At 53.4% G+C, this 27,752-nt stretch overlaps 1 protein-coding gene across 10 annotated transcripts in view; it reads left to right on the top strand.

Annotated features, from left to right (window-relative positions):
* The first annotated feature begins 379 nt into the window (after positions 1–379).
* The window catches only part of TCF3 (transcription factor 3), an 83,917-nt gene continuing 56,544 nt past the window's right edge, over positions 380–27,752 (top strand). For 8 of the 10 annotated variants that reach the window (XM_053999239.1, XM_053999238.1, XM_053999237.1 and 5 more), the window contains exons 1-3: positions 380–520; positions 2,649–2,750; positions 9,747–9,819. In XM_053999239.1, the coding sequence (XP_053855214.1) occupies positions 2,676–2,750; positions 9,747–9,819 (148 nt within the window). In that variant the 5' untranslated portion in view covers positions 380–520; positions 2,649–2,675. The remainder of the gene's footprint in view (positions 521–2,648; positions 2,751–9,746; positions 9,820–27,752) is intronic. The other 2 variants (XM_053999233.1, XM_053999235.1) reach the window with 1 other exon arrangement.

The raw sequence follows: 27,752 nt of genomic DNA, 5'->3' as shown, positions 1-27,752 counted from the left end.
CGGGGCGCGGTCACGCGCGTGCCGGTTCCGCGAGGCGCGCTCCTGGCGGCATCACCCCCACCCCCCCACTCCGGCTCCCCGCTGTTTGTACGGGCGGCGGAGCGATACGGCGGGGGCGGGGCGTGCGGCCGCGAGTCGTGAGGGCGTGCGGGGGGGAGCCGCCGTCGCTGCTGCTGCTGCTGCCGCCGCCGCGCGGGGAACTATGCAGGGACCGCGGGGCGGGCGGGCGGAACAGCGGCGGGAGGCGGAGCGGCAGCGGCGGCCCCGGCGGCGGCAGCAGCAGCAGCAGCGTTAGGGCCCGGCCCGGCGCGGGGCGGGGCCGCGGGGCGGGCCGGGGCGCACGCGCCGCCCGGTGCGGGGCGATCGCGCCGCTTCGCTACATTGTATCCGCCGGCGGCGGAGAACAATAGGCGCCGCCGCCGCCCCCGGGCCTGGGCGCCGCGGCCGCCCCCGCCCCCGCCGCGACCCCCGACACCCTTCATGCGCTTCCCCTGCCCCGGGCGCGCCGGGCCTGGAACAGGTAAAAAATAAAATAAAATAAAATGTAGAAATAATAAAATAATAACCAAGCCGGCCGCGCCGCCCTGGGGCTGCGCGGAGCGGGGGGTCCCGGCGCAGCGGGCGCGGGGGTGCCGGAGCTGTGCGTGCCGGTGTGGCGGGGCTCGGAGCGCTCGGGGTGCGGGCGCGGAGCGGGACGGGACGGGCTCGGCGCTATTGTCCCCTCAGCAAAGTTTGCCGGGGCCGGGGGAAGGGGGGCGGCAGCGGCGGGGCGGGCTCGGGCTCGGGGGGCGTGCGGGCCACTGGGAGGGGGTGCGCGGTCCCCGCCGGGGATGGGGGGCTCGGTGCTCGGTCCTGCTTCGAACTTCAGCCGAGCACAGCCCGCCGGCCCGCCGCGGTCCCCCCGGGGGTCCCTGAGCCCCTTCCCGGCTCGGGGGCTGCAGAAGCCGCGGGACCCAGCGCGGGGGCGGCTGCTTCGGCTTCCCCCCCGGGCAGGGAGGGGGCTCGTGGGGGCCGCTTCGCCCTCCTGCGCTCCCCGGTCTGGGCGGGGGCTGCCAGCCGGGATCCCCCTCCCTACGGCACGGGGGTCGCGGGTGGGGAGCCGCAAACAACTTCACCCCCGGCCCGCGCCCGTCCCGGGGCAGCCGAGCCTTTGTCCGGGCTGGGGAGGGACCCCGGGGGCGCGGAGACATCTGGGAGGGGGTCCTGGCCCGGCGCCCCGGCCCCGCGGGCTGCTTTGGGGTCAGAAAGTGTGCGTGGAATAAATAAAAATAGCCCTCCCAGCCTGGCTTTGGGGCGGCCAAGGGTTTTGTTCACGTTGTCCCCGGGTGCCTCGGGGGTGCAGGGTTTGGGGGCTGGGAAGAGATGTGCCATCCTCCTTCCCTACTTCCACGGGTTCTCCGGGGTCTCGTGTCCCCCAGCCCCACTTGAGGCCCCGGGGCAGAAGGTGGGAAAGTGGCTTTAAAAACACCGACCAGATGCACTGATGACACTTTGAAAAAGGCTTTTCAAAGAAAATTAATATAAGAAAAAAAAAAAAAAGAAAGAAAAAAAAAATCCCGGGCTGTTTTTTATAGTGGTGAAGGCTTTTTACACACTGGGCTGATTTCAGCCTTTTTTTAGGAAACTTCATTGAAATGTAGTGGCTGAGCCTACAAACACTTTGGATCGTGTGGAGTTTTCTTTTTATTTTTTTTTTTTACTTCTTTTTTTCAACCTTACGATTAATGAGTTAAATTTATTGGCCAGCTGCCCTTTGTAACCATGAATGAGTTCCTAAAAAAAAGGCCAAAAAAAAAAAAAAAAGGAATCTTTTATCTCATCCCAGGCCTCTCTTCCTCCCTCCCAAAGAAATATTTTTCTATCATAGCAAGCTGGCCAAAAAGATCAATCTCCCTTTTGAAAAAAAATAATCTGTAAAATTAGGAAGAATAATATTTACCTATCTTGCAAGGTTGCCTGGAGGGCTTTATTTTTGCAAAAACACTCCGAAAACAAAATTTTTTTGTTTCCAGCCCCTTTTGGGAGTGGAGAGGTTCAGTTCTCACTGAGCACGGCCTGGCTGGGCATCCCCAAACACAGCCCCTGAAAAAGCAGCTGCAGGTGCTCGGCGACCCGAAGGAAAGAGCTGTAACATCAGACTTTTTTTTTTTCAGTTAGTTTTTTTTTTTTTTTTTTTTTTTTTTTTAAACAAAACTCGGCAAGGACAAGAGAGCCTCCTGCGGGGAGCAAGTGTGGGGGAAGGCGAGGGGGCGAGCTGAGCCAGACAAGCGCCTGAGTGATAACTTGCCTGAACCCTTTGATAAATGAGTTGACTCTTTTTTTTCCCTTTTTTTTTTTTTTTTTTTTTTTTTTCCTTTTCCCCCCTTCATTCGCCACACGCCAGGAACAGAATTGGCCTGAACTAGTGGAATTGGCAGCAAAAAACTAACATACAAGTGTGTCTGGTCAATAGAACGCTTGTTCCTGCCGCTGGGTGCTGTGTGAGGACTCCGACTGTGCTCTGGCCCCGGAGTTGGACGCTGCCGACGCGCTCAGGGTTTTTCTTTTTTTGCCCCTCCACTCTGTCTTTTTAAAATATTCATCAATGGGGTGGGTAGTTTGCTGTAGTCATTAAAATATCTCTCTCCCCTCCCCCTCGCTTTCTGCAGGACTGCCACTGTTGAGTCTGTGGGAATATGAATCAGCAGCAGCAGAGAATGGCTGCAGTTGGGACAGACAAAGAGCTCAGTGACCTGCTGGACTTCAGTATGGTGAGCGAGCGCGGCCGGGGGGCTGCGCAGCCCCGGGGCTGGGAGCTGCACAGGGGAGGAAATGTGAGCCTGTAAATTGGACATGATGGGTTTCAGATGTGCCGTGTTTGTGTGCGTGCACATGTGCTGCAACTTGTTTATTTTCAAGTTAAAGCAAAGCCTCTGCCCCTCCTCTCCCCCTCTTCCCCTCAAACGTGTGTTGTTCCCTCCCAGGGAAGGCAGAGAGGTTTCTTTTCTGGATGGGAAATTTTGGGGGAATTAACAGAGTTGTGTGTTCTCTGTTTAAATGCTCACTGGGTGACTGTTTCTGCAGCCATGCAAAGATGTAACTTCAGTAGCTGATTAATCAAGCTTTTTTCCTCTCCCTAGATCCAGACTATTAAACTTTTGCTCCCACAGGTTATTTTGTCACAGTTTGAAACGTGTCCAAGCTCTCCAGCGCATTATTTTTGCAGGAGTTGGACACTTGTGCTCCCCATGCTCTGCTCTTCTGTATCCTGGAAACCTTGAGCTGCATTTAGGAGCTGTTTATTTTCAAAGAAACAGGACCTAAGAGTTCCCCCCGAAGGGTGTGCATAGCTCAGAGGGAGGAGAAGTCCCTTTAGTCACAGCAGAGGGGGGTTAGTCCCTGGCACATCCCGCTGTGGCACTGCCAGCGGCGCTGCCTCTCCTTGGCAGGTGACTCGTGGAGGGCAGAGCTGGTGTTCAAAGGCAAATAACTGTCTGTTGGGTTCCTCTGTTGTGTGCTGCACCCTCATGGCACTCAAAGCGTGTGTCTTGCTGTCAAGATAAGCAAACGTGCTGCAGAGATAGAAACAACAGCTCCAGGAGGGGGAATGGCTGTGAGAGTTACCCCAGCCTGGGTCACCCAGCCCACAGCCCTGCTGGGCTGATGTTCCTGCCCCTTGGAGGAGAAGGGACAGAAAGTGGTGGCAGAGCTAGGGTCACCTGCTGTCCCAGTGGCTGTGACACCTGTGGGTGTGCTGAGGCTCGTCTGCTTTTCTGCATCCACATGCTGAGGTTCAGCCCTGGGAAATAAACATTTTTCTACAGCTGGGGGTTGTACCTGTCCTGACAGAGCTCTGTGCTGGAGGGGGCAGGGGGGTGTCTCTCAGTGCCCCAAGAGTAATTCTGCAGGAGAGGCCCAGTTCTCCCAGTTTCATACTTCAGAACGACTGGGAGAAGTAGTCATATCAGTTAAATTGCTGGTAATTGGCTTTTCTGGTAGAATATTTTAAAGTGGGTACAGGGACTGCAGTGATGGTATCCCTGTAAAACCAGGAATCTGTTCAGGGCTTCCTGTGGGTTATTTGTCCCTCTCAGAGATCCTGCAGGTTGGCAGGAGCCCTGGGGCTTTCCATCAACTGCACTTTGGGTCAGTAATCCAGAATCTACTCCCTGACAGGGGCTGCAGCAGCTCCTGCTTTGCTTTTTTTCCTCCTTGGAAAAAAAAAATCAAATCCCATCCACCATTTAGAGCTTTAAAAAACCCCCAAGACCTTATTTTCCAGTTTAACCAACTACCTTCATTTGCATGCCTAGAGCTGCATTCCTGGGAGGAATCTTGACCTGGTCCCTCTGTACACAAATGTTTCTGTCCTTGGAGGTGAATCTACAACAAAAGCTTAAATTTGGGTTTGGATTGAACGTTCTTCCACTGGCATAATTCTGGGAAGGACCAGAACTCATCCAGTGCTCTTCCAAGGCTGGTGTGGAGGTGCTGGGGGTTGCTGCTCACAGCACCAGGGCCTGCGAATGTCATTTGCCAGCAAATGACTCGAAGACGTTCCCTGCAGGATCCGTTGGCCGATGGGCTCCGGCGCAGCCTGGACTGCAGCCAGCTCTGTTTCACAAACCCTCATCTCTGCACACCCTTCTCCTCTCTTTGCATAAAGGGAATATTAACAGCTCTCCTCAAGGATGAGGAGCTGAAATGGAAAAGCTTCCTAGAGAGTAGATGGGTCTATTGAAGAGGTGCTCCATGATTTGCTCTCCCTGTGTCCTTGGGATACAGGATTTTTAACCACAAAGCTCACTCTTTCAAGTGTATTTATATTTTTCTTTGAATAAACAGGAGTGGAGCATTGGTTTAGTAATCCTCTCCAGGAGAGTAGAGGGGAGGGAAAAGCAGAGATACTCAGAGCAGCTGGAAGCATTTGCTTCAGATCAGTATTTTGATTCCTTTTTTCTAGGGAAAATGTGTTCAGCCCCAGCAGTCTGTGGTCCAGCCCTGCAATGCGTTTTGCTGTGCAGGGAGGGAATTTTAAGGCCCTAAGGGGGTGGCATAGCCTGACATGAGTTCCTGGGGTCAGTAAATGACAGGGTGTGTGAGATGCTGCAAACTGGGCTTGCAGTCCTGAAAGAAGAGACTCTTTAATAAATAAATCCATTTGGTAGATATTGAACTCCAAAGCACTCACCAAAAGCTCTGTGCCACTGTAATTTGCCAAAAAGGGTAAAAATCAAAGGAATCTGTAAGTGAGCAGGAGTCAAAGGAAAGGCCCAGTGATGCTTTGGGGTGTGCATGGCAGCTGATAAATTGCCTTTTCTAATTGCCCCAAAGTGCAGGTAATTTGTAAGCTTGCCTTCACCACTACTGCCTGGCAGCAGGCCCAGATGGGCTGGCAAATATGGAGAGGAGCTTTCAAGAAAACATCCTGCCTATAGACCCAAGTGGGCAGCTCAGTCTATTGATTAGGCTGGGCTTTGGTGGCTGCCAGGCTTTGCAGCTCAGCCTGACGGGGACAGGCTGTGCATGGGGGGAGGTGCTCAACCACAAGGACTTGGATATGAGGGAAAGGTTCTTCTCCACGAGGGTGCTGGCACTGCCCAGGCTCCCCAGGGAATGGTCCCGGCCCCGAGGCTGCCAGAGCTCCAGGAGCGTTTGGCCAGCGCTCTCAGGGATGCTCAGGGTGGGCTTGGTGGGGTGGCTGTGCAGGGACAGGGCTGCACTGATGATCCCTGAGGGTCCCTTCCAGCTCAGGATATTCTGGGATTCTAGGACTTTTCGTGGCTACTGTTATCCCAGGCAGTGTCTCAGCTGTGCCAGCACTCATGTGCAGTGGGAAGGTGCCACTCAGGCGTCCTGGCTGGGCTGGGCTGCTCAGAAGGACAGGGACACTCCAGGCAGGAGACAGGGGAGCAGAGCAGCCCTGGGTGTGTTGGTGCCACCGAGTGCCAGCCGAGCTGGGAGCGGCCGCGTGCCAGTGCCAGCCGGGGGCTCTGGCAGGAGCGAGGTGCTGTTAACAGCCATGATTATTAGCAGAGTATTAACCATATGCTGCGGGGAGCTGCCTGGCAGAGGGGGTTTCTGGCTCAGTGCAGGGTGGGCAGGGGCTTGAGCAGTCACACAGGACCTGCCGCTCATCGCTGTGCCCGCGGCTGCTCCTGCTGCGCCACGGCTCTCGCAGCTCCAGCCCCGGATCCGGGGGTGGGAGCCAAAGTGCTGGCAGCAAGCAGGGCTGGAGCAACTCCTGCTGCTCTGCTGGAGGATGCCCTGCTCCGGCCAAGGCCCAGCGCCTGCATTTCCATAATAAAACTGAGTTTTGTTCTGAGTGAAGCAGCTGTGGAGTTTAAAGTTTGACTACACACACAGTGGGCATTTGGGGCTTTGGTCAGGAAGGTCTGTCTTAAGTGAACATGTATAAAATGTCCTGCTGACAATGTATTTTGAGTCAAATTCCCTCTTCTCCCTGAATTAACAGCTGGATGCTTTCCATGCTGCAAAATAGATTTCAGGTTTGGAGTTCAGGCCTGAGGTTGGTTCATCCTGGAGTTCATCAGGTGGGAGAGGAGAGAGAATGAGCACTGATTTAATTTGAAAAGAGGTGCACTTCTAGATGTGCACATGCTGCTTGATGTTCCTCATTTCTGGCAAATTCCGTTTCTTTCTTAGGATTTGCTGTATGAAGTGTGGGGTCTCTTGGCTTTAACCTCCTCAGGGGAGGGTGCAGGCATCTGGATCTTCTCATTCTCTGGATTTGCCTCTTTTATCCAGGGAGAAATGAAGGGAGAATAAATTCTTTGGAAAGGGTGGAAATTGAGCTAGGAGGGAACGAAGAAGTTGTTGTCACCCCTCAGGGAGGCTGGAGATAGGACTTGAAAAACCAAGAACAACAACTTAAGATAGGGGATTTTACATAACCGTTTAAATCTACATTATTCAAATCTAACAAAGGCCAAGTAATGACCCAATTACAACTCTTGAGAGCTCATGCCTGGGTCCCTCAATGCCTGGGTCCCCTGGTAGGTGCCAGCTCCGGTTCATCTCCTCCCTCCCCCCAGTTTATTTTTAAAGCAGCATTTAGAAGCAGAAAGGAAATTTGCAGTGGGTGGATGAACTTTGCCTCTGAGCAACACACGCCAGCGAAGGCACTTCATGTATGACTTGTGCCGGGCTCCTCGGGGCAGCTTCAGCCCACACCACAGTGGAAAAAGAGGCTGGGAGCAAGAAAAAAGCCCAAAACGCCTCCTGTGGTTGGCATGTGATAGGTGTGTAGGGGTAACCTGGGGTTCCCTGCTCTCCATCACCATTCTTTGACAGCATGAGGTTGTGTCAGTGGGTTGGGATGGAGCTCAGGGAAAGGTTCTTCCCCCCGAGGCTGCTGGCACTGCCCAGGCTCCCCAGGGAATGGTCCCGGCCCCGAGGCTGCCAGAGCTCCAGGAGCGTTTGGCCAGCGCTCTCAGGGATGCTCAGGGTGGGCTTGGTGGGGTGGCTGGGCAGGGACAGGGCTGGGCTGATGATCCTTGTGGGTCCCTCCCAGCTCAGGATATTCCAGGATTCTGTACTTTAGCATCTCTACTTGCCCTGCTGCAGGAAGGGGTCCATGACTACTAAATCCCTTGGGGAGGGAGAGCAGGAAGGTGTTGCATCAGCCTCAAAACTCTCTCCAAGCAGTTGGAGGAGGGGAGGGGTTCCCCAGGCTGTGTGGGGGTGTTTTGGGGGTGCTGAGCATTGCTGTCCTGGGGGGACAGTCCTGTTCTGCAGAAGCAGAAGGTGCTGGGTGCACAATGGAACAAGGCTGTTCCTTTTCTCCACTCATATTTGCTGCTCAAACCTTGCGTTTTTCAGCTTCAGCAAGTGCTGAGCAGAAATGCTCATGAAAAGAGCCAGCAGTGCTGTTTTTGGGTTTTTTTTTTTGTTTGCTTGTTTTTGGTTTTTTTGGTGGGTTTTTTAAGGTTTTTTTTTGAGTATGTGAGTGTGCTTTTTGCTGGTTGGTTCATGGTGCATCCCTTCCCCCCCTGCTCGCACATGCAGACCTGCCACTTGGCAAAAAGGGAGTTTGATCTCAATCTTCTTCCCTACCATGAGAGGAAGGAGTGAACACAGGCAGGGTGGGATCAGCCACCTAAGTTCAATTTTCAGCCCTACTGGAGATGTTTGCAGAACCCCCCTCCTGCCCTGCAAGGGGGAGGGGGGCGCAGGGAAGCCCTGCAGCAGTGCAGAGGAAGGTGAGCTGCAATCTTTGGGGTTTGTTTTTATTTTCTAGCCCAACTTCCTGAGGAAACAAAGCTCATCCGATGGTGGGGCTGCTGGGCCACTCCAAACACCTCGGGAGCCCCTGGGGTGAGCAGCAGCCTCGGGGCACATCTGAGGGGGCCAGGGGGCCATGTGCAGGCAGGTGAGGGCAGGTGTGTGCAGGCAGCAGGGATGAGCACTAAACACTGTTTGCACCTTCGTTTAAATCTGTGTATAAAACATCTACACCCTGCATGCATATATATGATTCCAAATTTGTGCTCTTTATGAATGGCAGTTGGTTCCTTAACTACTCTCTTTGCATCTTTACCACATTTAACTGTTTTTTGTTGGGTTTTTTCTCCTCCCCAGCATTTGTGAAAACAAAGCTGGGCAGACGGTTCTGTATAAAGGAATGTTTCTGACCACAGCCAGACATCAGCTATGTCAGGGCATGAAACGCTGCCTTTCTGTAGGCTCTTGTGCCATTACATTGTTTAATCTTCAAAGCATTAAACTTTTGAGTTACTCAGACATTACAAAGCTAAAAATAATAAAAATTCAAATGACTTAGTGGTGAAAGTATCTTGAGTAGAAAAAGGATATTAAAATGTTAATTCACTAAGCGTTTTCCCACCAGTTGTTTTATTGGCTGGAGCTCCGTTTGTGTGCAGGAGAATTAGTTTTCTTTTCTGCTGCACACAGGTGCATGTAAATTATTAAATAGCAGCCTCTGAAACTCTCCAAACTTTTATTAAAAATATTTATACAGGTTAGGTGACGAGGTGTGTTTTTGAGGAAGCTCCTGGCAGGAGAGGCTCAGTTGTGATAATGAAGCTGTAGTGATAGAGCAAACAAGTCCCCAGAGCAACCAATTCTGTGAAATATATTAATTTTTTAAATCATGAGTAACTATATTTGCCCTTGGAGCAGCTTCCTCTCCCCAGGCCCCAGGGCTGTGTCAGGTCCTGGTGCTGCTGGAGCCCCCAAAGCAGCAGGGTGGGAGCTGCTCTGTGAGGCTGGGGGCTCATCTGTGAGCCCTCCCTGCCCATCCAGCTGGACTCACAGGCAGCCCTTGTTGTGCCCAGGCACTGCACGTGGCTGCAGGTGTAGGGTGGGACCAGGACTCCTGTGGGAGATGGGATAGTGAGGGATAAAATAGCTTTGCTGTCATTATCCTGCTGGCTTTTTATGAATGGAGTTGGCCTTTCCCCAGGGCTCTCACCTGTAGCCAGAATGAGCAATTTTCGGATGAAACTATTGGTTTGGACATTGGCAGGGATGCTCCTTGGCTGGTTTCCAGCTGCCCCTGCAGAAGCAGGGGTTGTGCATGTGGGGATGTGTGTGAGAGCAGGGCTGTGCCTCCCTCCTGCGCCTCTGAGTGATGGAGCAGGGACACAAGGAAAGGTTTTTGCATCACTAACAGGCTGCCTTCCCCCTCCCCTCCCCCAGTGTGACCCCTTTGCAGCAACACAGTAAAATCAACATACTGAAATCTCTTTTGTCTTCCCTTCTCTCTCATCTCCTTGTTTTTCTAGATGTTTCCCTTGCCAGTGGCTAATGGAAAAAACAGACCCACGACCCTTGCGAGCACTCAGTTTGGAGGATCAGGTACTGTCATTTTTTTCCCCCTTATAACATAATGTTTCTTGCAATAAATTTGTGTTTGGTTCCAGAGATGCTGTAGGGGAGGGGGTTCTGTATTTTGGTGATGTATTTTTCTGGTGGTGCTCTGCCACTGTTTCTCTGGATGGTTTCCTTGTTGCTCCATGTGTCTCTGGGTGGGCAAAGCTGCTCTTGCTGAGCTGTCACCCATTAAGACATTGCTGCCTGAGCTCGAGGTTGTTGTCCCACTGCTCCAGGAGCCTGGGAGCAGACAGGGCTGCTCTCTAAGCTGCTTAGATGTGTCTGCACTGCCCTGGAAGACTTTTGCTGTTCCCTTCTGAAGACGGGGTGGTGGTGGCTCATTCCTGGCTCACTTTGGGGTCTGCTCCATGCAGCCCCTCCAGCAGCTCGGTGCTGCTGGGTGGGATTTCAGCATTCCCAAAGGGATCTTGCAAAGCCCTCCAGGGTACCAAGAGGGGACCAGGGATACCAACTCCAAAGGCTTTGAGAGCAGGGCAGTGGGGAGGAGTGGGCTGGACAAGTGGCTGCAATTGGAGGCTGAAAATGTGCTGGTTGGTTTGAGGCTCGGGGAGGATTACTGGACAGTGCTGGGCCAGGGTTTCAATGCCCAGGGAAGCTGCTCTGTGCAGGGCTCACACAGCCCCTGACATGAGGGAAGTTCAGCTAATCTGCCCTTCTTGCTGAATACTTTGTGGATGGTTAAAACTCAACCTTCCTGCCCTGGGCTGGCTCCAGCTGTGCAGGGAAACTCCTGGCTGTGCTGTGACACTGGGAGCATCCCAGAGACTGGGCTGGGATTTCTGGAGAGCAGCTTTGCTGCCCCAGTGGGGCACTGGGAACCTGCAGCAGCAGGGTGGGAGCTCTGCCCTGCCCTGCTCCTGCCCTCCTGGACCAGGCAAATGTGATGCTCTCAGACTGAGCTGTTTAGCTGCATGTCAAGATGGTTTTGAGCAAACACTTTTGCAGGGAGGGAAGCTGTTGAGTGGGTGCTGGAGGAAATTGGAGGGGAGAAAACTCGGGTTAGCCCAGATGGAAGCTGATCTCTTCAGCGAGTGTTCCTTGTGTGCCTTCTGCTGTTAAAATAATCCACAAAAGACGTGCTACACACTGGGGGGAGTAGAGCAGTGCACGAGCTCCCATTAACCCGTTTCCTGCTCAGAGCCTGCCTTGGCTGCCAGCTCCGTGGTGCTGGCCAGGAGCAGAGGTTGGAGCAGGGCCCCGCGGCACAGCCAGACCCCCCTCCAGCCCAAACGACACCAAATCTTTGATTCTCCCCCCACCCCTTCTTTTCTTTCGGGTGAGTGAAAGGTAATGTTGACACCACCCTTCCTCTGGGCTGCTGCTCTCTGAGCCTGACTGGGAGCAGTTCATAAAAACAGAGCACTGATGTTATACAACTGCACTGAGGGACGTTGCACAATCCCTGCTGTCCCAGCCTCGGACACAGCAGAGCTGCCTCATCCTGCTGCAGGCATCCTGCCTTGGGAATGCAGCTCAGGGCTGGGTGTAGGGCAAGAGCTTTGCTCCAGCAGCAGATTTATCCCTTGGTCAGCCATCCTTGGCCTCACCTGGAGTTCAGGGGACAAATTTCATCTAAGTGTCAGCTTTGGGACTTCTTCCTGCTCCTGCATCTTTGGCTTTTTGCTGGTGGGTGAATAACTGCAGTAAGACATCAGCGAGCTGTGCCATGCAGAAGGCTGTGCTCTGCCTGTTAGAAGGCTCCAAGGTGTCTAAACAAGGCCCTAGAAAATGGCAAGAGGTTGTTCTCACAGATTGTTGGTTTGTTGGTTTAGCTTTATTCACTGATGCGATCAGGTACTAGTTAGAATTGCAGAATTATGGAAGGCTTTGGGTTGGAAGAGACCTTAAAGTTCAACTTTTCCCACCCCCTGCCATGGGCAGGGACACCTTCCACTAGACCAGGCTGCTCCAAGCCCCTTCCAACCTGGCCTTGGTCATCCTCCAAGGTAGTTCATACCCCAAGACACAGGCAGTAATCAAGCTCAAAATTTGATTTGGAGTCATCATTAACCTTGATGTGGTCAGAGGGTGGAGAGCAGATGATCCTTGGATTTGAGGATCTGGGCTTGCAGAGGGAGCAGAGCACCTCACAGCCATACCATAACCTGGATCTGCAGGTGATCACTCTAAATCTTGCCATGCAGGAAGGCCTGGGCTTCTTCTTTAATGTGCCACATGTGTTCCAAGCACTTCTCAGTCAGGACCAGCAGTGAAGGCAGTGCAGCATTTCCCCTCTGCCTGCAAAGGAGAAGCAAACACTGATATGTCTGAGTCTTAGCTCGGTGCTGTGCACCACAGTGCCAGGATCTCTTTATTTGGGCTTGTTGTGGTAACCTCAAGGTAACAAATTGATGTTGTCTCGTGTGCCAAGAAATATTGGTGTTTATCCTTCCCCCAGGATGGCAGCCAGTCACTGACTTGGGTGTAATTGGGTTGGACATGGGAATTCATGATCTACCTCTTCCCATCTCTTTGTGGAAATGCTGGGGCAGTGTGCAGCTTTTTTTCTTTTTCCTCTCCAGAAGAGCTGTTATCACCAGGCTCTTTCCTCCTCAGGGAAATGAGGAGGGAAGGAGGGAAGGGACCAAAGCACTGACTGATCAGTCCTGGCCAAAATGAGATTTTTGCTTCCAAAGTCCAACTGGTAAATAAAGGAACAGAAGCATTTGAAACAGGCAATCCCAGTGATAAAATTGTCCCAAATTCAAATCCTTTTCAAATTCAAAATTTCTTTACCAGAAGTGTTGTTAACCATTGGCTGCACGGAGCAGGGATGGAATCACCATCCCCTGAAGTGTTCAGAACAGATGTTGATGTGGCACTTGAGGACATGCTTTAGTGGTGAACATGGTGCTGGGCTGACAGTTGCACTTGAGCATCCTAAGATCTTTTCCAACCTTAACAATTCCGTGTTTCTAATAACTGCCCTGGCCAAACTGCTGGTGTCCCCTTTACCAAGGGAACCCCTTTTTCTCCCCGAGGCCAGAAAAATTCAAAGTGTTCATGCAAACCCTCCAGCTTCAAGATCCCTTTGCTTTCCTATTTGCCTCCTGCTTTTATTTTAAGCCCTGCCACTGTTTCCCTCATTTCTGTCCTCAAATGCTCCGGGGAGGAACTGGTTTCGCTCCCCCGCCGCATGGACAATTCAGCACCTCCGCTTTGCCTTTTCTTGGCAAGGAGAGACCCAACAATTGCCACAAGGATGGAGCTGACGTCACCCAGCCCGTGGCTGCAGCATTTATAGCACATATAGGTCACCGCGGGAAGTTGGTCTTCCTGGGGCTGGGAGCTGCAACCAGTGTTTTCCAGCATGGGCTGTTTTCTGCTGGGGTTTTATTTTAGCCAGGGTGCTCAGCCCATGCCTGTTGTCCTGCACCTCAAAGGGGTTCACCTTCCCCTCTCCAAAAAGTTTGTTACTTGCAGTAGCAAAACATCTCAAAGCGTGTCCCCCGTCGCATCATAGTTTATAAATGACTAATCTGAGCTGCAGCAAGCTCCCTCCCAGTGCTTCATCGAGCCCTGCCTCAAGCAGGAAACCACTGGGGCTGAATTTCACATGGAAATGACCATTTTAATTGACATCGAGGCAGTGGGAGTGGCCAGAGGCCGCAGAGATGTGCTGTGGCCTCGTGGCTGCTGAGTTTTCAAAGGTGCGTGCCGGCTGCACCTTTGCTCCAGCAAAGGGGTTTGGGCTCTGCGGAGCAGGGAATAAACCCAAGGCACGTGGTTGTGTGTGAGGTAAAACATCTCCTGGAGCACCACACGATCAGCACTTCCATCTGTGGGTAGTTTGGAGGGTGTGCAACTATCTTCCTTCCTATCCCAAATGTTATGGGGTGCCAGGACTGGGTCCCGATGGGACAGGAGCCATGGGGTCTCCTGCTGACAAATTATTTTACTCTCAACAAGAAAAACCTCTGCTAATTTTTTCCCCTTCCCTTTTAAGTAAGCGAATTCAGCATTAATGCCTTTTTCTTCATGCTTTGTGCCAAAGTGGGTTGATCTCTTTGGTTGGGCTCTCAGGTGGGTTTGGGAGGGAGAGTCCCCTCCTGGCCCACGCTGTGATTCCCACCCCCAAAATACATTGGGTGCTTCCTTGCTTGTGAGCTGAGGCTCCCTGTGAGGGAATTGCTTTGATCGGGGGAAGTTCATCAAGTCCATTTGAAGCTGTTGAAGCAGGGAGCTTTTCAAAGGCTTACAAGCCGGTGCATGTAACAAATTTTAAGTTATAGTCTGGTGAACAAAGCAAATGGATTCTCCCTGGAGGGAGGCAAACCCGGATCCCCTTTGAAACTCTCTTTAAACAACGCACAAACGTGGATACCTGTGGCAACAGCACCAAGAGTCATAAATTCTCTGAAAGCTGGGGTTGTCTCTTTAATTGGTGCGATGGGGGAGCTGTTTGAAGGTCTAATTATTTTGAGCGTGCAGGCAGCCCTGCGTTGGGAAGGGCTGAGCAGGATGGGCAAGGTCTGGTACAGCAGGAGGGTGCTGGGCTCCCCTCTGCTCCTGGAGCTGGGTGGTTTGCAGGGACACCACAGCAGGCAGGGCTGGGAAGAGCCAAGCACAGCGATTCTGTCACCGTGCTGTCAGCAGTTGAGTCCCAGGCTGCAGAAACCCATTTGCAACTGTTTTCCATAGTGAGGAAAGCAGGAGCTTTTATTAGCAAGGCTGTATCACGTTTTCCTACTAACTGCCTCGAGTTCCCACATGTTTTGCTTATTCTGAAGTGGGAGTGCTGGGCTCCGCTTGCTATTTTGATGGATGATGAAAGGCAGACATGAGGTGTGCAATATGGGACTTGATATTTAGAACTGGCGCTTCCCGTTCAAGTTTGGGATCTGGGCTGTGTGTTTTTGTGGTGTGCCCGTGCAAACTGTCACCAAACACACCAAAGACAAAGCCACCACAACAGAACAAGGCAAAGCAGGAAAATTCACTTGCCAGGCCATTGGTGTGACCATTTGTTTCAAAGTAAATGTTATTGTTTAGTCATTATCAACTGAAATCAAAGGAGAGCTGGGGGTGTTCACCTGGAGAAGAGAAGGATCCAGGAAGAGCTCAGAGCCCCTTGCAGGGCCTGAAGGGGCTCCAGGAGAGCTGGAGAGGGACTGAGGACAAGGGGTGGAGGGACAGGACAAGGGGGAATGGCTTCCACTGCCAGAGGGCATGAGTGGATGGGATATTGGGAAGGAATATATGGGATATTGTGAGGGTGGGCAGGCCCTGGCCCAGGGTGCCCAGAGCAGCTGTGGCTGCCCCTGGATCTCTGGCAGTGCCCAAGGCCAGGCTGGACAGGGCTTGAAGCAGCCAGGGACAATGGAAGGTGGACCTGGCCACAGCAGGTGTTTGGAAGGAGAGGAGCTTTAAGGTCTCTTCCAACCCAAAAACTATTCTGGGATTCCATGGAAAACCCTTGCCATAGCTAGGTCCAGCTTGCAAAGCTCATTGCCTCCAAGTACAGTCCCTGCCACCCCTGCTCTCCACAGCCCTGGAGCCTTTCCATTGGTGCTGCTGGCAGAGCCCACGCCTGGGATGCAGGAGGATGCTCCAGGTATGGCAGGGACACACCGTGTGCTGCAGTCCCCACCCTGCTGCTAACAAAGCCTGGGCACTCTTGGTGAGTTCATCTCCTCTGTGTGAGTTGGGCTTTCCGCTTTGGCTTTGGCTTTGCCCTTGGGAGGCTCCTATTCTCCTCCCTCTCCCCTTTCTGCTCCCTGTTTTTCCCGTGGGGCGCATCCCATTTACCAGGATATGGAAAACAAGGTCTGGAAGACAAGAGTTGGAGGGCCCAAAAGCTGGGGGCAGGGAGTGCAGATCAGCAGGAAATAACATGTTTGGGGCAACAAATGGCAGGGGAAAGTCTTCACGCCTGTGTGCCTCAATCCAGGGTCACACCCCATCTCTGATCCTCTGTCCTGGGCTGCATGTTCCTGCTCCCAGGGATCCCCACCTGCACAGAGGCTTCTCCTGTGCCTTTGCAGCGATGTAGAAACAGAACCCCATGAGATTTGGGCCCATCTCATTCCATCTCCTGCCATGGGCAGGACCACCTTCCACTATCCCAGGTTGCTCCAAGCCTTGTCCAACCTGGTTTGGAATATGAAGAGCTCTCTCTTTCTCACAATTAATTGCTTCCCCTTGAATTTTATTTTACTACTAGGAGTGAGGGTGTCCTCTCCTGCCAGAGTCACAGCTGGTTCTAATGGACACACAAGGAGCGAGTCTGGGAAGAGCAGGGACATGATGACAGTGCTGTGGGGATGCTCTAGCAGCTCAGAGCTTCTCTAGCAGCTGGGGAGAGGCAAATATAACCTAGTCCCTGTCTCAGTGTGTGTTTAACTTCAGGGGTGAAGGGTGCATGTTTTCAAGGGAAGGTTTTGGGGGGCTCTTTTGGGTTTTTTTTTTTTTTTTTTTTCTTTTGTTCATCTCTCACCTGGAGAAGAATCCTCCTGACTGGATTTAAGATCTTTAACTGGGAAAGAGTACAGAGAATGCTGGGGGTGCCAGAGCCAAAGCTGTACTGAGATAAGTGACAGCTTTTGTTTAGAAACTGCCAGTTTGCCACAGACCTTGTTTAAGCACAGTTTTAACTTTGCCAGAATTGCTGAGGCAGTGAAGGGCTCTCTTCCCAGCAGAGCTCTTTCCTGGATGAGGCAGTTCCAGGCAGTGAGGCTTGAGGGGCTCTGGTGGGATCAGTGTGTCTTGTGTAAAAATCTGAGGGTCTGAGGGGAAGCTGGGCTTGGTGTGCATCTTCTAAAAGAACAGGTACAAGCTCCAGCACTGCCTTGTCTTTAATGAGATGAGCTGGTGGGCAGCAATTAGTAAGTAAAGAGAGTAAGATCAGCTTAGATATTGGGAAGAAATTCTGCCCTGGTGAGGGTGGGCAGGCCCTGGCCCAGGGTGCACAGAGCAGCTGTGGCTGCCCCTGGATCCCTGGCAGTGCCCAAGGCTGGGTTGAACAGGGCTTGGAGCACCCTGGGATATGAAAGGTGTCCCTGCCCAGGGCATGGAACTGGATGAGTTTTAAGGTCTCTTCTAATCCAAACCATTCTGGGATTCTGTGAGTTCCCTCTGTCACTGCCCTGTTCCTCAGGGCTCTCATCTCCATTCTGAGCTCTTAGATGCTCTCTGGAGTGCAGGACTCTGGGGTTTGGTGCAGCTCTGCCTGAGTTCACCTCTAATCCTGCCCCAACCCAGGGCTGCCCATGCAGCACATGTTGGCTCAGCCTTCCAGCTCCAGGTCTCCACGCTCGTTGTGCTCTTTCCCAAGAGGAGAGATGGCTTTGGAAGGGGCCCAGCAGGTCTGGCAAGTGTTGCTGCTGGGCCTTGCTGCTGCTAATTTGCAATTCCTCATGCCCTGTGGGGTGCCCTGCTGCAGCACGTGTCCCATGTGTGACCAGCTCCTCAGCCTGGTGCATCTCCATTGTTAATGGTTGTGTGCAGTGACACTCAAACTGCAATTATTAGTAGTATTTTTAATTAGAGGCAACAAATTGGTGTCTTAAGGGGGTGGATTTAATGCAAAGTGCTATTTTCTTATTCTGGAGGGCCTCATCTCTCACCTGGCACCACCCCAATGCACACAACTGAAGGACACTATAGATACCTGGTTCCTGACTGTTGTCTCTGTTGTCTTGGTGGCCTGGAGAGGATCCTCTTCACTCCTTCCCTGCCCTGGGTGCAGGATGGAGGGATTCACCCAGGGCCATTTCCATCAGGGGAAGGGAGGGAGTCAAGGGGGAGCCAGTGGTGGATGTAGTGACAATAGAGCTGTCTCACAGATGTCAAAACATTTGCCCACATCAAATAGAGAGGAGGCCACTGGACTTGGAGATACTCCAAGGGCTGGAGCCCCTCTGCTCTGGAGCTGAGGGTGCTCACCTGGAGAGAAGAAGGCTCCAGGGAGAGCTCAGAGCCCCTGGCAGGGCCTGAAGGGGCTCCAGGAGAGCTGGAGAGGGACTGGGGACAAGGCCTGGAGGGACAGGACGCAGGGAATGGCTCCCAGTGCCAGAGGGCAGGGCTGGATGGGAGATTGGGCAGGAATTGTTCCCTGGCAGGGTGGGCAGTCCCTGGCCCAGGGTGCCCAGAGCAGCTGTGGCTGCCCCTGGATCCCTGGAAGTGGCCAAGGCCAGGCTGGACAGGGCTTGGAGCAGCCTGGGACAGTGGAAGGTGTCCCTGCCATGGCAGGAGGTGGGAATGAGCTTTATGGTCTCTTCCAACTCTAATCATCACTCTATGATTCTGCCTGCATGTTGGATTCCCATCTGTCTGGGCTGGGATATCCTGCCCTCTCCCAGCACCTCCAAACAGCTGGGAGTGGGAGCACTGAATTGCCCACCAGTGTCTGTGTGGTCAGGACGAGGGTCCTGGGCAGTGCCAGGAACGGGTGCCGTGGTTTCCCTGGCACATCCCAAGCCCAGATGGATCCGTGCAGCAGCCTCAATCTGACCAGCCTGGGAAAGCAGGATGGCAGTGATCCTCTTGGTGCCCCTTCTCCTGAGGGGAGGCAGAGGGGCAGGGGCTGAGCTCTGCTCTGGGCCAAGGACAGGAGGCCAGGAAGGGCTGGAGCTGTGTCAGGGCTTGGCATGGAGCTCAGGGAAAGGTTCTTCCCCCCGAGGCTGCTGGCACTGCCCAGGCTCCCCAGGGAATGGTCCCGGCCCCGAGGCTGCCAGAGCTCCAGGAGCGTTTGGCCAGCGCTCTCAGGGATGCTCAGGGTGGGCTTGGTGGAGTGTCTCTGTGCAGGGACAGGAGCTGCACTGATGATCTCTGAGGGTCCCTTCCAGCTCAGGATATTCCAGAATTCTGTGATTTCCAGCTAGTGGGCAGCTCCCAGCCCCTCAAAGCCCTGGGATGACAAGTTGGCCTCACTGCAGTGCCTGGTGCTGCTGGAGGAGGGATTGCATTTTAGGAAATCCGAGCTTTTTCAGAGGCTGGTGGCAGGCCCTGTGCTTGGACAGTGAGTGCCTGATCCCCTCCAAGCAGAGCCCATCCTGTGCACACTTCAGAGCCCCCTCTGCCAGGAGGTCCCCAAATACCTGGCAAGCTTTGATTAGCACATTAGCTTAAACAGATTGAGTTATACACCCACGGAGGGAAGAGGTGCTGCACTCCTTCACTGGTGACTTAGAGTTTAATTAATTTTGTTGCCAAATGAGGCATGAAATACAGTTTGAAATACATTGTGGTGCTGAATGTGTAACTGTACAGGGGCCTGGGAGCACGGCTGAGGATGGGGGATCACCTGAGGCAAGCCAGGCACAGAGCTCTCGTGGCCCCAAAACGGGGCTGTGTGACAGCAGAGAGCCCATCAGGGGGACAGACAGGGGATAGAACCCCCATAATGCTTCCCAGTGGGGACCAGGCCAACTCCCCCATCACAGCAGGGCCCAAAGATGTCATTGTGCTCACAGGTGTGGCACTGTTTGGGGTTTTTCTGCCAGAGGATTCTACTCCTGGGCAGGATTCAAACTGGTGGCAGTGTCCCCAGGTGTGTCCCCCCAGGAGCAGCCACTGGGGCCATTCTGTCTTTGCCATCCAAACAGGGATTTCCCTCGGGTTTGGGGGAGGATGGAGGGTGGGGTTTTGCCAATGGGTTGCAGAGATCCTGGTCTGTCTGTCCCTGTCTTGCAGGGTGGAAGTACATCTGAACAAACATCAGAAAGGGAAAATCTGAGCCGTGAGAGGAGATTTCTTGGTTCACCTTTTGAGAGTTTCTGCAGTGGCTGTTTGGATGCTCTTCTCCCTGCCCTGATTAATGTTTCCGGAGGGAAGTTGCCTCGCTCCCCCAGTAAAGAAGGGAAAGAGGCAGTCCAGGACATCTGCCCTCATTTTTTAATCCTGAATTTTTCAATTAACTCGCCAGGTAGGCCCATCTCCAAAGCCAGCAGGGAGAAAAATCTAAAAAACATTGTCCATCTGCCTGTGAAACCTGGGAAGCACATCCCCACCTCCAAAGTGACCTCAGGCAATGTCTTCCTCTAAATTTAGCTGGGGATTGCGTCAGGAGTAAGAAGGAGGTGAAGTTAATGTGGCATAAGCTTTTTCTAGCAGGGGAGTTTGCCTGGTTAGACAGGGACTGAAAATAAATAAATGAGCTTTGTATCAGAGCCTCTGGGGCCAAGGCTAGGAGGGAGGGCAGGCTCCAGCACACAGGGACATGACGAAGTGGCTTTTTTGGGACCAAGCAGGGCAAGGGACAGTCATCTATAAACCTTGATTTGTCCTACCTGGGAATAACCTTCCAGGAGAGTGGGTGATGTCCTATCTGTGGGCACTGGATGTGGCCAGCAAGCTCTGGGCTCATCTCTGGTGGTGGCATCTGCCTCTCCTGGGGCAGATTTGGTGGTGGCTGCTGGGCACTGCTCAAAGCAGAGCTGTTCCTCCCCTTCTCAGGGAGTTCTGAAGCATCTTCTGCCCATCATTCCTCCATTCCTGGCCCCTGGGGTGAGGAATTGGTAACGCTTTCCCCCTCCAAAAGCCCTCCCAAGTGTGTGTGTGTGGCACCCAGGGCTGCCCCTGGGGACAACCTGACCTGGAAGAAGCCAAAGTCCTTCAGGACAAGCCTTGGGGTCAGTGGTGTTGCCAACCCCCTCTCTTACCTTTCTGCCTCATCCTTCCCAAGCTGGGGGGACAAATCTCACTTTTGACAAATGACAAAACCCATCCTGGTGGCGGTGAGTGCGTGACCTTCCCTGAGAGCGGGGGTGGCCTGGGCCCCTTCTGCTTTCTGGGACATTTTATTCTGCAGTGATGTGGTCTCCCTTGCAAAGGCTCCTCCTGCCCCGTTAACATTGTTATACAAAGCAGCAGTTTGCCATCTAATTAGGAAAAATACGCACTAACCTCTACCATATGTTACTCTCCTCCTCGGATTTGCATTTGAAAGTCCAGCTGAATTTCAATGTGAAACTGGATTTTATCCAAATGATGAATGGCCCGAAAAGCTGTGGGAAGGTGGATGTGCCTCCCCATCACATATGGTTAGTTGTTTTTTTTTTTCCTTTTTGAAGAAAAAATTGTAAAGCAGGGTTCCCTCATTTTGTGTCCCATGGTTCAAAGTGTTCACACCTTTCCTATCAAAATGGATTTGTCTGGCTGGGTGGTCATTGCAAGGCCTGTGAGGTGCTGGAGCTCCAGTCCCACGAGGAGATGGACTAGATTTACTCTTAGCAGCTTGTTTTTGGTGGCAGCTCCACTCCTGGCTGTGTCCTGGGCTGAGCCCCCAGAGCGGGCAGCAGGGGAGGGGGGATTCTGCCCCTCTGCCCCGCTCAGGTGAGACCCCACCTGCAGAGCTGCCCCAGCCCTGGGGAACAACAGCAGGAGGACGTGGAGCTGTTGGAGCCAGGCCAGAGGAGCCACGGAGATGCTGCCAGGGCTGGAGCCCCTCTGCTCTGGAGCCAGGCTGGGAGAGCTGGGGGTGCTCCCCTGGAGAGGAGAAGGCTCCAGGGAGAGCTCAGAGCCCCTGGCAGGGCCTGAAGGGGCTCCAGGAGAGCTGGAGTGGGACTGGGGACAAGGCCTGGAGGGACAGGACCCAGGGAATGGCTCCCACTGCCAGAGGGCAGGGCTGGATGGGATATTGGGCAGGAATTGTTCCCTGTGAGGGTGGGCAGGCCCTGGCCCAGGGTGCCCAGAGCAGCTGTGGCTGCCCCTGGATCCCTGGAAGTGGCCAAGGCCAGGTTGGATGGGCCTTGGAGCAGCCTGGGGTAGTGGAAGGTGTCTCTGCCATGGCAGAAGGTGGGACTGGATGAGCTTTGAGGTCCCTTTCAGCCCCAACCAGGTGGGATTCAGTACATTTTCCCAGCCCATCAGGTGGGTTTGTGCAGGAGCCCCTCACGTTGCTCCTGCTGTTCCCAGAAAGGGCCCCGGCTGCAGCTCCCAGGCTGGGGATTGAGGCTTTGTGGTTTTTCAGTTCAGCTGGAGCAGTGGCTGCTCCAAGCCCCTTCCCACACAGGGCCATGGTTTGGGCAGTGCTCCCCAGGTACCAGAGAACAGGAGCAGGGCTTTGCTGCTGCTTGGGCTGCTCTAGGCTTTGGGAGCCAGAGGACTGCTGAGCCAACTCTGCACATCCCCACAGTTCCTCAGAGCTGCCTGGACTTCCCACTTGGCTCGAGGCTGGATTTTTCCCCTTGACTGAGGTCTGTTTAAGCTGAGTTAAGCTCTGTGACAAACTCAGCAATATGTTGATGAGCTGGGTGTGCTCACATGGCTCTTACTGACCTTTTACCTCACCTACCTGGCAAAAAAAGCTCTTAAAAATCACATCACATCCTGATTATTTCACATCCTCTGTGAATCTGTCGTCGCACAGTGTCTTGGGTGCTGGGCTGGCCATGGTGCTCACAGGCGGAGCTGCTTGCTTTGGGTTTCTGACTTTTGTTCTCCTTTCTCTTCACTCCTTGGAGATCAATTCGATTTTTAAGACAGTTTTTGTTGGGGTTTTTTGTTGTGTTAATGCAGCTGAACTAATATGATTACATTTCCAGATTTGGGTAATGGAATAACAAGTCAGGAAGCTTTTTTTTTTTTTTTTTTTTTTTTTTTTTTTTTTTTTTTTTTTTTTTAAGAAAGGAGAATTTATGTCACTTCCAAGTCTCCAGTTGGGAAGCTCTTTCCCTTTATCAGTTACTCAGAGAGGTTGAGGGCTCTCCATCCCTGGAAGTTTCCAAGGCCAGGCTGGAAAGGGCTTGGAGCACCCAGGGATAGTGGAAGGTGTCCCTGCCCATGGCAGGGGTAGAATGAGGTGGGCTTTGAGGTCTCTTTCCACCCAAACCATTCCATGATTCCATGTTCTGCTCTTGGCATGAGGGCTCGTGGAGGCTGTGGCCATGCAGGGACACCCTAGTCCAGGGTGCTGCACTTTGTGCTCTGTGTCCTGGTTGGCCAAAAACACAGAGAAGTGACAAAGATGTTCTGGGTGCCCAAAAAGATGTGTCTTCCCTTTGCCCTGAGAGCTGCCAGGCCAGAGGGGCCCACAGGGCTGTGCTTGGGGCAGAGGCCCTGGCACACCCACCCTTCCTGGGGCAGTTCCACCAGCATCTTGAGGCATGTTGACTTTGCTCATCTCTGTGCTTGCTCTCAGGTTCAGAGGAGGGATCTGGAAAACAGCTCAACCAAAGCATCTCACAATGGCAACTTCCTTTTTAAAAAGAGAAGGATGTTGTGGAGTTGGTGGCTTCCCATTATTTTCCCCAATTTGAGCTTTCTTGCCACTGATCCCTCAGTGTCAGAAGGACCCAAAGCTGTTGGAGAGTGTCCCAAGGAGGGACACGGAGCTGGGGAAGGGGCTGAGGAGCGGCTGAGGGCACTTGGCTCGTTCAGCTGCAGCACAGGAGACTGAGGGGAGGCTCCTCGGGGGCTGCAGCTCCTCCCGAGGGGAGGCAGAGGGGCAGGGGCTGAGCTCTGCTCTGGGCCAGGGACAGGAGCCCAGGAAGGGCTGGAGCTGGCATGGGCTTGGCATGGAGCTCAGGGAAAGGTTCTTCCCCCCGAGGCTGCTGGCACTGCCCAGGCTCCCCAGGGAATGGTCCCGGCCCCGAGGCTGCCAGAGCTCCAGGAGCGTTTGGCCAGCGCTCTCAGGGATGCTCAGGGTGGGCTTGGTGGGGTGCCTGTGCAGGGACAGGGGCTGGGATCAATGATCCTTGTGGGTCCCTTCCAGCTCAGGATATTCCAGGATTGTGTGATTCTCTGAGTGTCAGGTTGTGTGTCCTGCTCCGCTCTGGGATCAGCCTCACTGCTGCTGGAGCTCGCTGTGGCTCCAAGTGTCACACGTTGTGTCACCGAGCTGCTCCTGCCCCCTGGGATGGGATCCTGGCCAGTGGAGCAGAGCGGGAATGGGGCTGTGGTGTTTTCCCTTTTTGGGAATGCTGTAAGAAGGTAGTGACTCACTTTCCATGGAGCTGATAGTTACCCTGCTCCTGTCTTGGATTTGTGTTGTGTAGCCAGCAGGATTATTTATAACTTAGCCAGCATCCCGAGTCTATTGTTTCTGCAAAGAGCAGGAATGACTAGATGACTTCCTGAGATTTTTTTTTTTTGCCACCCCCTCATTTTTTATTTTTTTAAAAATCTACTTTTCCTTCCAAGTATTATATTTGCCAGTTGGATGCTTTCCCGCCCCCCATCTTCCCCTCCTGATTGTGCATTTGTGCTGCTGACAATCCCACTACCGGTGTTGCTTTAACTCTAAAATCTCTCCCAGGAAAGGCTGGGGGCTGTGCCCTGGGAGGGCTGGGGCACCTTCCCATGGCATGAGAGGCTCTCTGGCCTCATAGGTGCTGGGCACTAAGGCAGGAGGCTCTGGCTGTGCCATTGATGGGAGGACTGTCACCTCTGTACCCTGTGCATGCTTTGGGATGGGAGGTGCATCCCAGGAGCAGGGTTAGTTCTGGTCTGGGATTGCAGCATCAAGCTCTGGGTCAGCCTTGTTGTCTCTGCCTCTCTGAAGGGTCACTTGGGACAATCCAAATGCATCACCTGAGCCCAGGGATGTGCAGAGCAAAAGCCATCTCCCTCCTGGCACAGCCAGCCTTGGGGATGTGGCACTGGTGGGCATGGAAGGAGTGGGTCCTGAGCCCTGTCCTCAGGTGTGTGGCTGCTCTCCCGGTGGCAGTGATCCCATCTGGGCAGTGTTTGCCCCAAACCCTGGAGCTCTCCTGGCTCTTACCCCCTTCTCTTTGACCACCCACCTGCTCTTGATTCACTGTTGGTAACACCTATGAAGCCCAGCAGCCATCACCATTTAAATTAATTAATTAAGTACTTCCATGGACATTAGTGGGGAATGAAGGTGCAGGATGGAGAGAAAGGGCAGGGTGGGTTTGGCCAGTTGAGCCAATCTGAACCTTTGAGGAGGGACCTGCATGCTGAACTTCCTTGGGGAGCATCCCCAGTGCCCTGAGGCTGCCATCCACAGCCTCTCTTCACCCAAACAGCTCCACTTTGCACCTTCTTGCTTGACCTTCACGCCTGAGACTCCTGATTTGGCTTTGGTTGAATCCAATTCCCTTTTGGCCAAGTGTGGAGCCTCAGTGGTGCCTGTCCCAGCTGTGTTTCCTTCATTATCTGCTGCCTGGCTGTGATGTAAGGAGCAGCCTCTGAGGCTCGGGCAGCTGCAGAAGTGACCAGGGGTGAAACAGCAGAAGGGGAAGGAGCCTGGGCTGCCTTGTGGGCAGCAGAGACCCTGCTCAGGTCCTCTCAGTTTCCATTAGTTCATAACTCACAGCCTGGGGCTTGTTGAATGTTAAGCTGCTGTTTCTGGCCGAGGTGCCTGGAGCCTCTGCCCAGCCTCTCCCCGTCGGTCACCAAGAGCTGCCTCGTGTCCCCTCCAGCTCTGGCTCCTTCCTGAGCTGCAGGGAAGCCCTGGAAGAGGCTGGCAGTTCTGGTGCTCCCCCTTTCCAGGGCTTGTGGCACTGAGGTGTTGCTGTCCCTGTGCTGACTTTCCAGGAACTGCCTGGCTCTATTGGGAAGCGTGAGGTTGATCCAAGTGGAGTTCTGTCATGCTGGAAACACCACTTGGATATGAGCAGCTTGGAGTGGAAAATTAGTCCTGAATTCTGTCCTGTGGGATTTTTACATGCTCTTCACAGAATTCCAGAATGATTTGGGACGAAAGGGACCTCAAAGCTCATCCTGTTCCACCCCTGTCATGGGCAGGACAACTTCCACTATCCCAGATTCCTCCAAGCCCCAGTGTTCAACCTGGCCTTGGACACTTCCAGGGATCCAGGGACAGCACAGCCGCTCTGAGCACCCTGCGCCAGGGCCTTCCCACCCTCATAGAGAAGAATTTCTTCCCAAAATCACATCTAACCCTGCCCTTTGGCAGTAGGAAGCCATTCCCCCTTGTCCTGTCACTCCATGCCTTCTTCATGGCCAGTTTGGCTCTTCCAGGTTTCCTGTGGTGCAGGGCACCAGGTGTAGGTCAGAAACTGGAGGAGTGTCTGTCACCTGAGATCCTGGGCTTGGTGGAGAGATGATGCTCTGAGGAGCGTCTGGGAATTGAGGCATCTCAGGGAAGTGATGTCTGGAATCATGAGTTCACAGCAAACTTCTGGGGTTCTCTTTGGTTGTTGTTTTAGTCACCACTGGAGGTTCCTTAGGCCTGGCACTTCACTTGCTTCCCATGGGAGCTGCTCCCAAAACCCTTACAGCCCGAGCAGAGCAGGTTTGTGCATCCCAGAGGATGCCTGTGCTGGGCTGCTCCTGCTGCTGCTTGTCTTCATTCCTGTGAGGTTTTCCAGCTGCCAGGGCACCCTTGTGCTGGCTCCTTCCCATCCCAGACACTCAGTGATGTGGAGTTTCTCCCTGAGCTGGAGCTTCCAGGCACTGAGTGATGTCCTGAGTGAAGTGCTGCTACAATTCCATCCCATCTGGCTCACTGCAGCATTTCCCTGCAGCACTGGGCAAAGCCATGCTGGGTGGCACTGAATTCCCAATTCCTGCTGGCCCTCAGGTTCCTTTAAACTGAAGTGTGTGGGAAATAAAGCTGCGTGAAAAGATGGGGAGCTCCCCATGGCCAGCAGGACCTGAGAGCCAGGCAGGAGCATCTCCCCCAGCTCCCTGCCCTGCCCAGCCCTCCTGGGTCAGCTCAGAAATAGAGAAGAGCCCTTCTCCCCCAGCTTGCTTTATATTTTTAAAATCATTGTGGTTTTTTGTTCTGTATTCTTTAAATAATTTTCTAAAAAGTTGAAACTATAGAACTCGGGGTTTTTTTGAGTTTTGGTGGTTTTTTTTTCCTTTTTTTTTTTTTTTTTTTTTTTTTTTTACCCAAAAAAAGAAAACTGAAAGATGGGTGAAACGCTGTGGTTTGGAGCACCAGTTGTAAATAAATTTTTGGGTACTCCAGCATGCCAGGTTTTCCCACCTGGAGAGTGGGTGCTTCTCCCAGGAGCTGTGTTTGTCCACACAGGTCTTCCAGGGATAATCTGTGCCACTGTACTTTGTGCCAGTAAAAAGCTGAGCTGGCTCAGCTCTGGGCTCTGCTGCCTCCTTTAGCTCTGCCCTCATTTTTGGGCAAGTCTCTCTATCTGTACAATAGCAGAGAAAGAGTTTTGTTCCCTGGAGAGGCTTCGAGGTTTAACATTTACAAAATGCTTTGAGATCTGCAGATAAAGGAAAGCCCAACAATAACCAGTGCCCAGGGCTGTGCCAAAGGAGTCCCTGGATCACCATGGCAGATCTGTGCAGGATTGGGTGGAGGTGGCTTTTGTGAGAGGGCAAAAACTGCTCCAGCTGCAACACTGGTGCTGACCTGACCTTTAAAGGGCTCCTGACAAGGGGATAACAAGAAGAGAACATTATGGGATCACTGAGTGCTCTGGGCTGGAAGAGACCTTAAGGATCATCTCATCCCACTCCCCTGCCATGCCCAGGGACATCTTCCACCATCCCAGGGTGCTCCAAGCCCTGTCCATCCTGGCCTTGGGCACTGCCAGGGATTCAGGGGCAGCCACAGCTGCTCTGGGCACCCTGTGCCAGGGCCTCCCACCCTCATCTGTAGATCAGAGCATGACTGAAGCACTTGGGTGATTTTTTTCCAGGGCTCCCTGGAACAATCCTGATCTGGAAGAGGTGCTGTCCATTTGCTCTTTGCTCTCCAGGCAGCGCTTCATAAACTCCCTGGTAAACCTGATCCACCCCATAAACTTCATTAACTTTCCTTTCCCTGCCTCTGCCTGTCCCAGCAGTGAACTCTCTGCAGTCCCCAAACAAAGGCAGGCAGCGGTGGGCAGGACAGGACAGAGGCACCGGAGCTGCTCCTCCCTCGCCGGGGCTGGGGCTGGGGCTGGGGCTGGGCTGGAGCGCTCGCCGCGGGGACCGGGCTGCTCACTGCCAGCGGCTCCGGGGACATGGCAGCCCAGAACAAGCTGTCCAGGGGTACGTGCTGCTGCCACACAGCT

This window comes from Vidua macroura, chromosome 26 (genome assembly GCF_024509145.1).
Source record: "Vidua macroura isolate BioBank_ID:100142 chromosome 26, ASM2450914v1, whole genome shotgun sequence".
Classification (NCBI taxonomy): Eukaryota; Metazoa; Chordata; class Aves; order Passeriformes; family Viduidae; genus Vidua; species Vidua macroura.
The sequence above is the reverse complement of the archived record's forward strand: the minus strand, read 5'-3'. Positions and strand labels throughout refer to the sequence as shown.